General features: G+C 37.9%; 2 protein-coding genes and 1 pseudogene across 3 annotated transcripts; 1 reads left to right on the top strand and 2 right to left on the bottom strand. All coding sequences in view use genetic code 12, as the record gives it.

Annotated features, from left to right (window-relative positions):
• Positions 1 to 265: 265 nt before the first annotated feature.
• Positions 266 to 8,883, bottom strand: KGF56_003454 (annotated as a pseudogene). The gene is made up of 3 exons: positions 6,774 to 8,883; positions 3,759 to 3,985; positions 266 to 3,706 (listed from the first exon to the last, which is right to left on the bottom strand). Coding segments are annotated over exons 1-3 (5,778 nt in total).
• A 198-nt stretch (positions 8,884 to 9,081) lies between these two features.
• KGF56_003453 (uncharacterized protein) lies at positions 9,082 to 11,407 on the top strand (the record flags this gene model as incomplete). The annotated part of the gene is made up of 2 exons (XM_049324786.1): positions 9,082 to 11,199; positions 11,372 to 11,407. 2 exons carry the CDS (start codon positions 9,082 to 9,084, stop codon positions 11,405 to 11,407), a joined length of 2,154 nt encoding a protein of 717 aa, XP_049179476.1.
• Positions 11,408 to 11,527: 120 nt separating this feature from the next.
• KGF56_003452 (linker nucleoporin) lies at positions 11,528 to 15,500 on the bottom strand (the record flags this gene model as incomplete). The annotated part of the gene is made up of 2 exons (XM_049324785.1): positions 11,528 to 12,129; positions 12,593 to 15,500. The coding sequence occupies 2 exons, from the start codon at positions 15,498 to 15,500 to the stop codon at positions 11,528 to 11,530; spliced, it is 3,510 nt and encodes a 1,169-aa protein (XP_049179475.1).
• Between the last annotated feature and the right edge of the window lie 24 nt (positions 15,501 to 15,524).

The raw sequence follows: 15,524 nt of genomic DNA, 5'->3' as shown, positions 1-15,524 counted from the left end.
GCACTGACTTCACTGACACCATCTCGCTTTGCTTGATAGCGTACTAGCACTTTGTAGCTTTGCTCGATAGTGTCCTAACACTTTGTAGCTTGTTATGACACCATCTCGCTTCGCTCGATAGTGGAGCAGCACTGACTACACCGACTACACCATCGATTACTCATCTCTAGCTTGTACACGTTATATTAATCTACACACATATATATACTTAAAATGAACACGTAAAAAAAAGTATACCAACACATCCTTGTTTAAATTTACTCATCTATCCAAAAAAATGCTTAGCAAGTCCCTTTGCTTGACCAATCAAGTTACTATTCTTATCCTCTTCTGCCGCTTCATCATCATTAATAGAATGAGGTGTGGGCAAAGTAGGGTTTCCTGATGTGTTTCGTATTCCGATTTTATCTGCCAAATTACTCAAGGAATTATAACTCTTTCCTCTCTTGTTACTATCAATAACACCACCACCACCACCACCATCTTCTTTTTCAAATTCATCTGACTCTAAATCTGAATCTTCATCAAATAGAAATTGTCCGTGCTTTTGTTGTTGTTGTTGTTGCTGCTGCTGCTGTTGTTGTTGTTGTTGTTGTTGTTGTTGTTGTTGCTGTTGTTGCTGTTCCTGCTGCTGCTGCTGCTGCTGTTGTTGTGTACAGTGACTAGGAGAAGATGCAAAAGGAGAGTTTTGCGATTGGTGCGGTTGTGGTAATACACTAAATGCATTTTCTGATGTAGTGCGAGCCTCTGATAATGTGGATTTCTTATTTGTATTGGGCAAAGTACGTGATAAACAAGGTTTTTCAGTTTGTGATTCTCCACTATGATTTTGTTTTGTACACTGTGACTGTGGAGAAGGTGTAGCAGAAGAACTACCAAAAAATATACTGCTCAAAGCTTTATCTTGAGAAGATGTTTCCCCTTGATTTCCTAAAAACAGTTGTGAAAGTGAATTGGAGCTTCGGGACTGCTTGGTTAAGGTCTCACCAGAAGTATAACGCGGGTTGATAGTAGAAATATGCTCATTTACAGGCTCAGCAGGAAAGCCAGAGAGATTCAATGGTTTGTCTCGATTAGTCTCTGACGATGATATTTGTGGAGTCAGATGTTCCTTTTTGAGCTCAAATAATCCACCAGAATGTAAAACCAGTTCTGCTATTCCCTGGCTCGATCTTCTTGTACCAATACTTAGTACATCCGTCTCCGAAGCATCTGAATCATCTGAACCATCTGAATCACTCTCTGATTCACTCAATTGAAAAGGTGACTGTTTTGCTCTGTGGCTCCCAATAGTTTCATTTACTGCCGTCGATAAAGGTGATGATGAAGGCAGACTGTGTGATGTCGAATAGCTATTAGCAGTGCCACTATTAATATTAGTATTATTATTAGCATCGTTATTGTTGTTATCGTTGTTGTTGCTGTTGCTGTTGCTGTTGCTATTGTTGATATTATCGTTATTGTTGTTGTTGCTGTTGTTGATTTCATTGTTATTATTGTTATTGGAATAACTGGTGTTTGGAAATTCATGGACAACCTTCGGTACATCCGCATCTTCAATCAATTCGTAGCTTATGTTGGATCCAATTTCAAGGTTTTCAGGTACATCAATTACATCAGTGTTTTGATAACTTCCTAAGTTAGGATAACTAGGATCACACGTATAGACTGTGTTGTAATCGTAGTAGTAGTCATAACCTCGACTTACATCATTGTTAACATTGTGTGACAAACTTGAAGTGTATGGGTAATCTTCATCGCTAGTTTCTTCATCGGAACCGTAGTTTAATACTGTGGATGGCAAAAGATGAATAGTCTTGAAACTTCTATTGCTACTACTAGTAGAAGCTGATTCGCTATCAGAAACAGCAGTACCAGCAGTACTAGTAGCACCATTTCCGCTCTCCCTTACTGAACGAAGATTTGAGCTTTGGTTATTGCTGTGTCCCAATTTCAAAGGTGCAGTAGTGGTGGATTTAACTTGAAGGAAAAATCCCCCATCGTCATCTTCATTATCGTCGCTATCGTCACAATTGTCGTCATCGTCGTCATCATCCTTGTAAAATTGACTTCTAATGAGATTGTTATTCACCTGCCCCGTGTAATCATCATCATCATCAGCATCATCATCATCATCATCATCGTCGTCGTCGTCATTATCATCATTGAAAACTTCTTCAAAATCATCTTCATCCTCAGAGTTACCACCATCTTCGTCATATTCATCTTCTGAATAGCAATCGTAAGCTATACATTGTTTCACTTCTTCGTTAAAATGTATGTGTCTGTCCTTCTTCTCTGGAGCAGTAGTTGTAGCTGCAGTAGTTGTAGCTACACTATTACCACCACCGCCACTAATAGCAGTAGTAGTAGTACCTTGATCTTTTCCCATTTTATCATGGGATATTTGCTTAGATAAACCTACCAGTACCCCCGTTATATCGGTATTTACGGCTAAGTTGTCATCTTGTTTCATAGTAGCCAATGATGATGAAGTTGACGATGACCTTAACATATTTTGAAACTTGGCAACACTTGAATTGTCAGTGGGATTTTTGTTTGCGTATTGACTATTTAATTTGTTCAGTAGTGCATGATAATCGAAATATTCTTCTGGGTGACTTTGGTTTTGAGAGTTGAACTGTTCGTTTTGTTGCTGCTGCTGCTGCTGCTGTTGTTGTTGCTGTTGTTGCTGTTGTTGTTGTTGTTGCTGCTGCTGCTGCTGCTGTTGCTGTTGTTGCTTCATTTGCTCTTTCCTTTTTTGATACAAGCTAGTGGCCAATTGTAATTTTAACAAGTTTGAATGACTTATTATAGATTCTTCAACAGTTCTTTTCTTCAAAATAGGTTTAGGAGCATGTTTTCTTTTTGGCTTTTTGGCGATGGAAATGTCACCAGCTACAGCATTTGTTGCAGTTAAGTCTTCATGCATTGAATGGTTATCCTCACTATTTTCGTCGTCTTGGCCGGGCTTTGGTGAGTTGTTAGTATTCAATATTGGTCCGTAAAGCCATGTGACATCACTTTCTTTTGACCAGTTGACCACTTCAGGACTGATTGTTTTTAAATTGGATCTTCTTTGAGCCCACGTTCTCCAAGAGGCATTTTCGAGTCTTGCTGCATTGGCAACATCTTTTTTCTTGGATATAACGTATCTCCATGATTTTGATATATCATTGACATTCCATTGATGGGACAAGTAGTCAACGTGGCGTGAAGGTTCTGCTGCTAAATCTGTATCATCATAAGGCAATAAATCTGGCGACTGTAAATTCAAAGTAGGTGAAGTTGTAGGAGATGGTACGGGGGACGGAGACGGTGAGCAAGAAGTTGATTGATTGCTATTTGTCTTGAGTATCGAGTCTGAAGTTGATTGGTTACAATTTGTCTTGAGTATCGAGTCTGAAGTTGATTGGTTACTATTTGTGTTGATTATCGAGTCTGAAGTTGATTGGTTGCTATTTGTGTTGATTATCGAGTCTGAATTTGTTGGAGGTCGATTAGTAGTGTCTGTATTATCGAGAAATGTGTTGCCGTTCAAATCTGACAATGATTGTGAATGCGAGGAAGTGGAAACTTTCCCATCATTTAGTGCCTGTTCTTTTGTTTTCTCAGGTATGAATTCATCTAGCAAACCTAATGATCTTGTTCTCTTTAGCTTGAACGTGGTGTTTTCGAAATGATCTTCATCTTGAGCATCAACATGCTGGGACGTGGTCGCCCCTCCAGAATAAACCTCACTAGACATTATTTCAAACTGTCTCAATCTCTGGTCTCAGTGTCTTAGCCTCAGTCTCTGGTCTCAGTGTCTTAGCCTCAGTCTCTGGTCTCAGTGTCTTAGCCTCAGTCTCTGGTCTCAGTGTCTTAGCCTCAGTCTCTGGTCTCAGTGTCTTAGCCTCAGTCTCTGGTCTCAGTGTCTTAGCCTCAGTCTCTGGTCTCAGTGTCTTAGCCTTAGCCTCTTGTCTCAGTCTCTTGGTCTCAGTCTCTTGGTCTCAGTGTCTTAGCCTCAGCCTCTTGTCTCAGTCTCTTAGCCTCAGTGTCTTAGCCTCAGCCTCTTAGCCTCAGTCTCTTAGTCTCTATTGAAAAGATGTGCGTGTGTGTAAAATACCTGTTGGTTTGTGTGCAAACGTGTACCACTTAGATCCTATTTCTAATGAGATATAACAAGGAGTTTAAGCTTCTAAAAAATGTGTATATATATATATGTGTGTGTGTTTAGTAAAACTGGGCAAAACTCTAATGAGAGTTACTTTAAAGACGATGGAAATTACCGGCGCGCTACCACTATTGTTCCTTGTAACCTGAGCTAACACAAAGGTTCCTTGTACTTGAGATATAATGTTGTTTAATTGTTGTAAAAAAAACGACACAGTTATTAAGATTAAAAATATTATGAGTGCCAAAAAAGTATCAAGCATTTTCATACAGTAGGTCGAAGTTTCCAGGTGCGTGTGAGAGAGAGAACAAGATATGGTAGCGATAAACCGTTTCTATAACACTATCGAGCAGAGCGAGATAGTGTTGTATTAAGCTACTTGACATACAACACTATCTCGCTCTGCTCGATAGTGTTGTATTAAGTTACTTGAAAGAAGATGGATTGTATTAAGCTACTTGAAAGAAGATGGATTGTAATAAGCTACTTGCAAGATGGATTGTAATAAGCTACTTGAAAGAAGAGTTGTAATAATCTACTTGCAAGAGGAGTTGTAGTAATCTACTTGAAAGAAGATGGGTTGGGCTGGCCATATATGAGAGGAAATTGGTTGTCGGTGTAGGTCTTTTGTGCTTACGTGAGAGGATAAAAAATTGATTCCTCCCCTCTAAAAGTCATTAATAAAAAAAAGGTTTTAGGTTTGGATTTTGTCGTTTGGTTGAAATGTGAAGGAATGGTGTTTTAAATTGTATTTTTGTTACTGTTTGATTATTCTGATACAATGATGAGAATGATGCACATATCGAGCTCTACTATCGAACAAAGCGAGATAGTGGAGCACACTAACTACTATCGAGCGAAGCGAGATAGTGGAGCACACTAACTACTATCGAACAAAGCGAGATAGTGGAGCACACTAACTACTATCGAGCAAAGCGAGATAGTGTCGCGGTGTATTTAGTGTCGCGGTGTATTTAGTGTCGCGGTGTATTTAGTAACTCTTTCTATCGGCCCTATCGAGCGGAGTCGGTGCTGCTCGATAGTGTCATTATTCAGTGCTGTTCTACTATCTCGCTTCGCTCAATAGTAGAGCTCAATTTTGTGTTTCCACTTGAAAATATGGAAAAACATATCATGACAAAACAAATGCAACTTTTCAATCAACAAATAAAACTTTTCAATCCTGTTTATAGTAAATATTAAATCATGTGTTGTGGGGCAAGAACGAGGAAAAAAGAAAAGAGAGATCTCTTATGTGCATCAACAACGTAGCAAGTAAAGAGCTTGATATATAGAGTTCCATATATTATTAGCACAATGCATCTGGAATTCCACTGCGCATTACAAAAATATGCAGAAACATAATTCTACTATTTATTGGTTTATTTTGGGTATTTTATTGTTTTCCAATTGAGTTATTTAACTAAATAGTTTTTACTAAACACCCCTTTTAATCTCTACATCAATGTTCATACTATCGAGTAGAGCGAGATGGTATGTTTATAGGCACTATCGATCAGAGCGAGATAGTATGCTCATAGGCACTATCTATCAGAGCGAAATAGTATGCTCATAGGCACTATCGATCAGAGCGAAATAGTATGCTCATAGGCACTATCTATCAGAGCGAGGTAGTGTTGTAATAAGCTACTAAGTTTGGCAGCTAGTAAGCTGTAATAAGCTACTGAGTTTGGCAGCTAGAGTTGTAATAAGCTGAATTTGGCAGTTAGTAAGCTCATAGGCACTATCTCGCTCTGCTCGATAGTGTTCGATAGTGTTGTACTAAGTTTGGCAGCTAGTAAGCTCATAGGCACTATCTCGCTCTGCTCGATAGTGCTGTAATAAGCTCGCTCTGCTCGATAGTGGATAGTGTCGAAAATATTATCTTTCCCGAGTCCAAATAATACTTGTAGATGTAGCTAATGGTTAATCTAGATATGTTTATCGTATGTTTTTCTTATTAAAGGGGAAAAAAATAATAACAAACGAATTTTTCCGATTTGTGGGGGATCTTTCTCTTTTGATGGAAAAAAAATTAGCCGGTTGTATGGGGCTTAACTACCGCCTTTGTGTAATATCGCCACTATCTCGCTTCGCTCAATAGTGGAGCAGCACTTGGTACCCTTTTACAACCACGAAAGCCAATATTAGCTTATTAATGGTATACGATGTTAAGTACTCACCACAAGTTCTATTGATATTACTGTAGATTCGACACTTTTGAGCGAAGCGAGATAGTGGGGCAGCACTGTATATACCGCGACATAATCGAGCAGCACTGAATACACCGCGACATTATGGAGCAACAGAATACATCGCGACACTATCTCGCTTTGCTCGAAAGTGATGAGGCTGCTCCACTATCTCGCTTCGCTTTATAGTGTCGGTGTGATGGTGAGTGTGCTCCACTATCTCGCTTCGCTCAATAGTGTCGCTCGATAGTGTCGCTCGATAGTGTTGCTCGATAGGGGAGCAGACTTAGCTTACTTATTACAGTTGTTTTTCTATCTCATCGTGTATATTTATCTAATGTTATATATTCGATTACCACTAATATAACAAAAACCAAGAGTATTCAATAAATCCTTCATCACCTGTACATTGGCCTGTGAGTCACAGATATATCTGAATTGGTTTAGCTCGTCAACCCGGTTGTCCATTGTAAGTATTGGCAAATTCGTCAAATCGCAAGTCGCCCAGCCATGTTGCGAAGTTGAAACTATCATCCTCTTCCTCTTTTTCAACAATTGCTGTTCTTGTTGATCTTCTTTTTCTCTTTCTTCCTGTTGATGCTGTTGACTTTGCAAGTCAATTTCAAATGTTTCAACTAGGCTTTTGCCTCGTACTGTGATTGACACTTTTTCTCGAAATAGATTTTCACAATTTGAAAAATCATTAACCGACGAGGCCATGTTCATCAACACAAAATTGTCATAATCATTCAAATCAAAATCACTAGAAGCAATTGTTTTCAATACCACTTGCAGTAAATATCGCCTAATGTCTTGTTGAAACTCATATTGTCTCTCAACAAGTTTCTTGTATAATTTCTGAACTCCAGCATTATTAGACGTGGTATACTTTTGAAGTGCCGATAAAAAAAGTCGAGCTAATGTATGCTTATATTGTAGCCTCTCAATTTCACGATTTTCCAAAAAATATAACTTTAAACTTTGTTGTAGCAGCATTTGCAGCCGTTCGTCGTACTGACAAATTTTCTCTCTCTTCAACACCTTATCAACAACAAGTTCAAATTCTTCCAAAAAGGCATCAAGTCTTGCACTGTATGCAAAGGATAAATCATCCAAGATCGCGGGAAATGCCAAACTATCCTCTAAATACGCCATTATCAACTTTGTCACAGAAGTGGTATGCATCCTCTTGTCTCTTGATGTCTGTAATGGCTCATTCAATTTAACAAACAGTAGATTTGCCGTTGTCTTTGATGGAATCCGATAATGTATGGCATTTTTTGGTAGTACTTTATATACAATCCCCAAAATGCTATCCGTTAAATGATGGACCCCGTAAACTATGATGCTACCTTCTACTTCATGGTCATTTTCTGTATTGGCAAGCTCAAAGGAGTACAATGCCCTTTCCACGAATATGTCTAAAGCTTGATCATTCTCTTTTGTTAGAAATGTTTTATCTTTTAGGTCAAAATCAAGTGTCAAAAATTTACCATCTTCAAATCCAACAAGGATGCTCAATTTACCCGAAGATGATGATGGTGGTGATGCACCAACAACTAAGGAAGAACATGCACACCATGAGTGTGTATTGAACTCGAATTTGTTTTTCCCTTCAAACACCATTACTTTGGACGTAAACACCGAAACAATATACAGATTATCTTGATAGATGAAGATTTCATTTTTTTGATTTTGCAATTTCTGACTAGGTGATAGCTCCATGGCCTCTTCCAAATTATCGTCAAACACAGTTATCGAGTTATCAACTCCAATTACCATAAAAATGTTATGCAGCCACTTGACTCTCAAAATTTCCTTGTTGAAATCATATTGCTTTACCAAATGCAAATCGCCATTACAATGATCGCCATTACAATGATTGCCATCAGCTTTATCATCAAATTGAAACACCGAGATTCTGTTGGACAGGTCTACCACCACCAAATATAGCACATCTTCAATAATATTGAATGTAAAGTACTTGATCTTCAAATGTCGGTATTCCTCTGCACTAACATACCATTTATCCTCATAGATTGGTATATTATAAATTTCCACCAATTTTTCAAACAAATTAATCTTGACACTATAACTGTACAACTTTTTGTAATTCTGCCTCTTTAGTAGTAGCATCTCTCCTGTGTTGAAGAGAACACCAAGCCAGCAATCTCGTGTAGTCTTGAGAATAGGTGTCCAAAGGTGCAAAACAATTGTAGGATCATTTACCATCCCATTATAAAATTCGTCGCCATTCTTAAAAACAACCTTAACAAACCGGCCCAAGGGTAAATTATTTGTACTTTCAGCATGGAGAATCTGTCCCACAGAGAATATCTCTTTTGAACTCAAAACAACTTGGTTTCGAGTCTTGCGAATAGCATGATGGTACGATGGAAATCGAGGCTCAACGATCAAAAGCTCATTATATGAATTCAATGTCAATTGCAAATTATCAGACCATTGAACAGGATCATTTCTAGCAAAAGCAGGATTTACTCGCGGCAATACAATATCTGAAATAATGCTGCTCATCTCAAGTCACCAAAGCTATGGGGAAGGTGGGTCCTGGGTTACCTAAGTTGCCTAGATTGCTGTAGGTCGAGAAAAGGTCGAGACAGCGGCTAACGTTTTGTTTTCGCGACGCGTTCGACCAAAAGATCATCGCTACATTTTTTTTTTTTGGCTTCGTCGTTGGCGAGGGCGTCCCTCCTCCTTCTTGATTCGAAGGGCATGCATTCGAGTGCACAATGCCGAGACTACCACCATCCCTACGAGCCGTACGAGATCCAGGTCCAATTTATGGACGAGTTATATGATACTCTTGAGAATGAGTTCAAGATTGGGTTGTTTGAAAGTCCAACAGGTACAGGTAAAACGCTATCTATTATTTGTTCTGCAATGACATGGCTACGAGATTACAAGAGAAATAGGCGAATTGGAGCTGAAATTAGTAATGGCAATGACGCGAGCAGTGATGATGATGAACCTGAGTGGGTTCAAACCGCTTATCGGCAATCTGTTGTCGATAAAACCAAAACCAGACTAAAAGAATTTGAAGGTCATTTGGACCAAGTTGATGAAAACTTTAGAAACAAAAAGAGGAGCGAAAATGAGTTGCCATTGTATAAGAAGCATAGAAGAAAACACCAAGAAACAGAGGATTTGGATTCGTTCTTACCCGTGGATTATGAAAGTGACTCCTTTGTGAAAAACAATGTCGAATCAGGCAATCTGAAACTCCGTCATGAAATTAGTATGTTGATGAAAAAGGCATCTTCCAATGATGAGCTCAAACGAGATTTTAGCAGCGATTCTCCTATAAAGATATACTTTTCTTCACGTACACATTCCCAATTGAACCAATTCTCTAGCCAACTACAACTAACCAGCTTTGATGCATCATTTGAAGATGTCCAAGAAAGGACAAAATATATACCCTTGGGATCAAGAAAACAATTGTGCATTAATGAAGAAGTAACCAGCAGTAAGAAACGAGAACAAAGCATTAATGATGCGTGCATTGATTTGCAAAAGACCAAAAACGGTTGTCGTTACTTAAATAACGGGTTATCTATTCAAGCACAAGAACTTGTCGATCTAAGTTTGGCAAGAATTAGAGATATTGAAGAACTAGGAGAGTTGGGATCACAATTGCATATTTGTCCATATTATTCAGTTAGACCCGGAATAAAACTGGCTGAAATCATTTCCCTTCCTTACCAGTTGCTATTGCAAAGTGGATCCAGAGAATCTTGGAATCTTCAAATCACCGACTCCATAGTCATTATTGATGAAGCGCATAATATCTTTGATGCTTTGACATCCTTGTACTCTGTGAAAATCACAGTTGAGCAACTTTCGCGAGCAATACAAGCTTTGAAAACCTACATGAGTAAGTTTCTGAAAAGATTGAATAGCGGCAATAGAATCAACTTGATGAAATTGATCAAAGTGTGTAAGCTCATGATTGAATTTATGCAAAAAAACCAAGTTTCTGCAAAAGCTGGTTGTGAAATCAAAGTTGAAGATATATTCAAAGACTCAACAGGCGATTTGGTCAATATCCACAAAATTGACCAGTATTTAACAAGGTCAAAAATCGCATTTAAACTTGAATCGTATATGGAGAAAATTGATAATGATAATAGTAATCCATCAAGCCCCGTCTTGTTTGACATTATCCAGTTTTTGAAAAGCTTAACCAATCCAGCTAAGGAAGGGAAATTCTTTTGGGATAATAAGAAGGGAGAGCAAGGAGAAGAAGAAAAAGCAATGTCATTAAATTATATGCTATTAGATCCAAGCACCGTATTTAAAGAAATTGTAGACCAAGCCAAATGTGTTATACTCTGTGGCGGAACAATGGAACCAATGACTGATTTCACAGATTATCTTTTCCCATTTGTACCATCTAATCAAATCAAGAAATTTTCATGTGGACATATCATTCCTGCGGAAAATTTAAAAGTGATTCCTGTTGACCTGTTCAATGGAGGCAGTTTTGAATTTCTGTATGCTCAAAGACAGGATGAACAGCAGAGAAAGAATTTGGGTGAGTTTATTATAAAGATTAGTGAGATTGTACCATTTGGTATAGTTGTCTTTTTTAGCAGTTACAAAGTGCTAAACGAAATGATTCAAGTTTGGAAAAGCTCGACAATCTACTCAAGACTCAGTCAATTGAAACAAATCTTTTTTGAAGAATCGACAACTTCTTCTAAAGTAGAAGCAATAATGAGTCGATACTCGCATGTTATAAACACGCAGCGGAAAGGTGCCATATTATTGGCGGTTGTAGGTGGTAAATTGTCCGAAGGGATCAATTTCTCTAACGATTTGGCAAGAGCGGTGGTAATGGTTGGTTTACCCTACCCCAATGCATTCTCGGGTGAAATTGTCGCCAAACGGAAATTTATTGAATCTCAAGTCCTTGTAAATGGTGGCACAATAAAACAAGCACGAGAGAAGTCAACTGACTATTACGATAATCTATGCATGAGGGCCGTGAATCAAAGTATAGGAAGATCAATCCGACACGCAAAAGATTATGCTATGATTTTTCTTGTTGATAAAAGATTCCATTCTTTTAAAGTGCAAAGAAAATTGAGCAAATGGATAAGGGATGGAATAACCGTTGATTCAAACTACGTTGAGCAATGTATACAATTCTTTCAGTCTAAGCAGGGAATATAACATCGCTTCTTAATACCCATTTAACTCCTCTCTTCACCATCTCTGCTTCGTGCTGCAAACAAGCGTCTCCGTGTTTATGCAATAATGCCATCCCTTTGCTTGGATGGATATTCATTTCTTTGCCACCAAACTCAGGGTAAAATATGGTTCCGCCACCGGTAAACTCATCGTTACCTGTTAAATATATCAACAATGTCCATTTCGTAATACCTTTGCTCTTACCAAGAGGCGGAATATCACATACAACTGAATCATCGTAGTGTTTTCCAAAATGGTGTCCTTGCAAATATCGATATATCCGTAATTGAGGATTCAATCCTATTGCATCATGGAACATTTTTGCAATTGCCTCCAGTTGAGGCTCACTACTATACTCATTTGTCAATAAAACTCTTTGCATATATCGCCATAACACATCTGCTGCATCCAAGTCAATTAAACTAGCGCGATCATTATACCTTGCGGCATACTCTTTACTCTTTACCTTTGGCGTTGTTTCCAACTTGACTCTTGTTTCAAACAACCGGATCAACTCGTCACAGAACCCTTTGTTAAAGAAATTCCGTATCACCACTATTTGATCATCTGAGATGATCTCTGGTTGAGGAAGATAATACGGTTTTATCGAGTTGAGCAAGTCATTGAAGCTCAGAGAGAGTTCAAAACAAGACCGTTTTCCAACACATCTCTTGGTCATTTAAGAAGAATTAAATAAAGTGAAGAAAGAAAAATAAACAAAAAACAATATACCACTATAGATGGTGAAATAATCCTAGTATAATGGAATTTGTATATCAGATAATACAACTAGGAAAGCATACAAGATTATCAAGTTTCTATCTCAGTATGTATTAGATTTTACAATCTGGTATTGTATTATTTCGAGATGAAAAGAAAAAGATGCAAAACTTTTATTTTTATTTTTTTATTTTTTTTTTGGTACAAACTGGGCTATCAACGTCTCATTATAACAGGGATTCCAAGTTGATTAACAAGCTATATACTTCTCTAGGCATCTTGTACTGTACCATTCCCGCGTATATCATACAGTTTCGTGCGATTTTCTTCCAGTAATCCAACTCACCTTTTCCTTTACTAATAGGTTGATATTTTTTAGTTAAAATGTCATAGTTAATATTGGATACACAAGTCATCACCAATATGAGTAACGAAGGCACAACTTGAATCAAATTCTTATCCAAATCGTTATTTTCGATTAGCTCGCTATAGCTTCTTACTTTTGTCAAATCATCAATGGCATTTGCTGGTACCAATCCCAATTTATCTATTCTCGAAATAACCTCTTGCCAATTTCTCTTGATGAACAAATCTCGTATACTAATAATTGAAATGAGTAGTTCACAAGTATGTCTTACGCTTGGAGTAATGCTGCTTAAGATCTTGCTACTTTTGGAAAAATTATTCCAAATATGTTCAGATAACAATATGATATTATTCTCGGGTGTTTCTTGTGTCTCCTCGGCAGCCCCCGCCCCTTGCTTCTCCTCCTCACCACCACCGCTACTACTACTACTACTACTACTGCTACTAGTAGTGAATCCATTAGACATAACATCACAATTTCCAAAATACAATATTGGTTTATTCAAATCACTAGTAGCTATCAACTCGGCAAGAAGCTTATTGACTAAAACAATGGTGGTTTCGTAATCACAAGATAATTGGTATAATAAAAGTGCATCAAATATTCTCCCTTCATCTTCGCATTTAACTGCAGTAGCTTCAACAATTTGACGATTAAACGCTTTGATGTCCTCTAGCTTGATTAATTTCCTTTGCTTTTCCATAACTCCGTGTTCTATAACACCTGTAGTAGCAGGGTCTAACTCACCAATAAGTATACCAAATTCTCTAGTAATGAGTAATAACTCTTTCAAGGCATCGTGGCAAACAGACACGGCTTCCTTTGAATCACCACCTTGTGCCATGGCTATCAAAATCAAGTATTCACAAGCAACTTTTGGATCGCTGATTTTGAAACTTGTAGTGTATGCACCCAAGATTCTACTGTAATTGATTTCATACTCATTTCCATAAACTGTTAGTAAATCATCCTTCTTGAAATTGGAGCACTTGAGAAGACCAAAATATGTCAATCCAATAGCTAAATGAACAGCGTCTGTTTCATTCACATATTCATAACAATATTGAACTGCTAGCTCGTATAACCCAGTTAATAAAAGTGTTTTTAAGTATAATGGGTTTTTTGATGACGACGATGACAAGAAAAATTTCGATTCAAGTTGAATAATTTTGCTTTGCAAGTTGCTTGAACCAAAGTTATGAAAAACAATGGAGGATTGTTCGTCATCATTTGGGTGTTGTTGCTGTTGATATTCGTTGATTATAGCAAAGTGGAACCATAACCAGTCTTCGATGCTCAAATTGATTGCTTGAGGAACTGCCTTGTTATGTAAATCACATTTCCCCACAATCTTATAAACCGAGTACTTGTACAGATCAAAGTTAATACTCAGATCAAGGTCATTCATAACGTATTGAAACTGCCGATTAAACTCTTGATGTATTCTTTCACTGAGTTCCGAAGGCAAAGTATGTCTTGGGCTATCAGCATATTTTCTTATATACGTGGGAAAATTCTTATCGAATTTATTGAACAATTCACGATTACGTAAAACTAGCTCAGCTGCTTCGTCATACAATCCAGCACGCATTAAATAATAAATCAATGCCCAGATTGGCGTACCGTTGACGAGTAAAGTCTTATTAACCAATTCAGGATCATTCTTAAGGATAATCTGATGTATGAAAAAGGAGATCTTGTTGATATTAGTAGCAGGTAAAAACGTCTGAGATTTGTGGCTGCTTTTAGCGTATAGTTGCTCAATGTAAAGGTAAAATTCCTTCTCCAAAAATTTTCTACTGCTAGTCAGTATAGCATCGTTCAACTCAATTTTGGAAAAATTGAAAAATTTCTGCTCTTGGCTAGATGTAGCTGATTCCTCCCCAGTTAAGCCTTGAAGTATCTTCCATGCTTCACAAATTTGTTTTGATTTTAGGTCGTCTTGTAACCTGTTTAATTCGTAAAAATTCAAGCATAGAGGAAACGCTTTATCTCGCAATCTCGCCTCATTCAATGAATAAATGACTCTAGCGTAATTTTCAAACTTTTCTCTTGATGTCTGACGCACAGAAGTGTTTCCTTTAGTGGCCAATGGTGTTAAAATGTTGGCAGCTGCAGATTTGGATTTCCATACAACTGAACATTTCATTGCTTCTTCTTGAAACTTGATGTCATCTTTTAGTCCCACTGCTTGCTTTAGTTCTTCCCTTCTCTTTTGCCAGTCGCTGGAGATGTTTGCACTAATGAAATTGTCAAAGTCCTTTGAGGCTAGAGCAAAAGATTGCTCAATTGTGTTTAAAATGTTTTCCTCCTTATTGCTCTTGAGGTAATGTTCTATACTGTCATCGTCTCGATGAAAATAACGCTGCTGCTGCTGTTGGTAATGCGATGATGTAGTTGATTTAGGTAACTGTATTTTGTTCAAATCTTCTTCAATGTCTCCAGTTGCCAACCCGCTTCCAGCTAATAAATAGTGAGCTTTTGTGAAATTATTTGCCTTGTCCTCTCGTTTTCTGAGTTGTTCAGACTTGCGTGCAAGTTCATCGAGGGTAAGATGTATTGGACCAAGATTAACTTTTGAAATAGAATCTTTAGGCAAATTACTGGCCGAGTCTAATAGTTCTCTCAATAGCTCGTCACTGCTCTTGATGTTTAGTGATGCTGTAATGTCAACATTATTTGTGCTACTTAGTGTCAGATTCGAAGGCACAGATGCATTTCCACCCGCCTGTGCTGTTGAAACTTGTTGTGGTTGTGGTTGTGGTTGTTGCTGTTGCTGAGTCCCTGATTGGCCAAAATTGAATAGTCCTCCAGACGATGAAGTGTTATTCATAGACCTATTCGCAAACATATTCCAATTGCAAGCTCAACCACG

This window comes from Candida oxycetoniae (assembly GCF_023343755.2).
Source record: "Candida oxycetoniae strain CBS 10844 chromosome Unknown scaffold37, whole genome shotgun sequence".
In the NCBI taxonomy this organism is placed as follows: domain Eukaryota; kingdom Fungi; phylum Ascomycota; class Pichiomycetes; order Serinales; family Debaryomycetaceae; genus Lodderomyces; species Lodderomyces oxycetoniae.
This window is presented reverse-complemented; position numbering and strand designations above follow the sequence as displayed.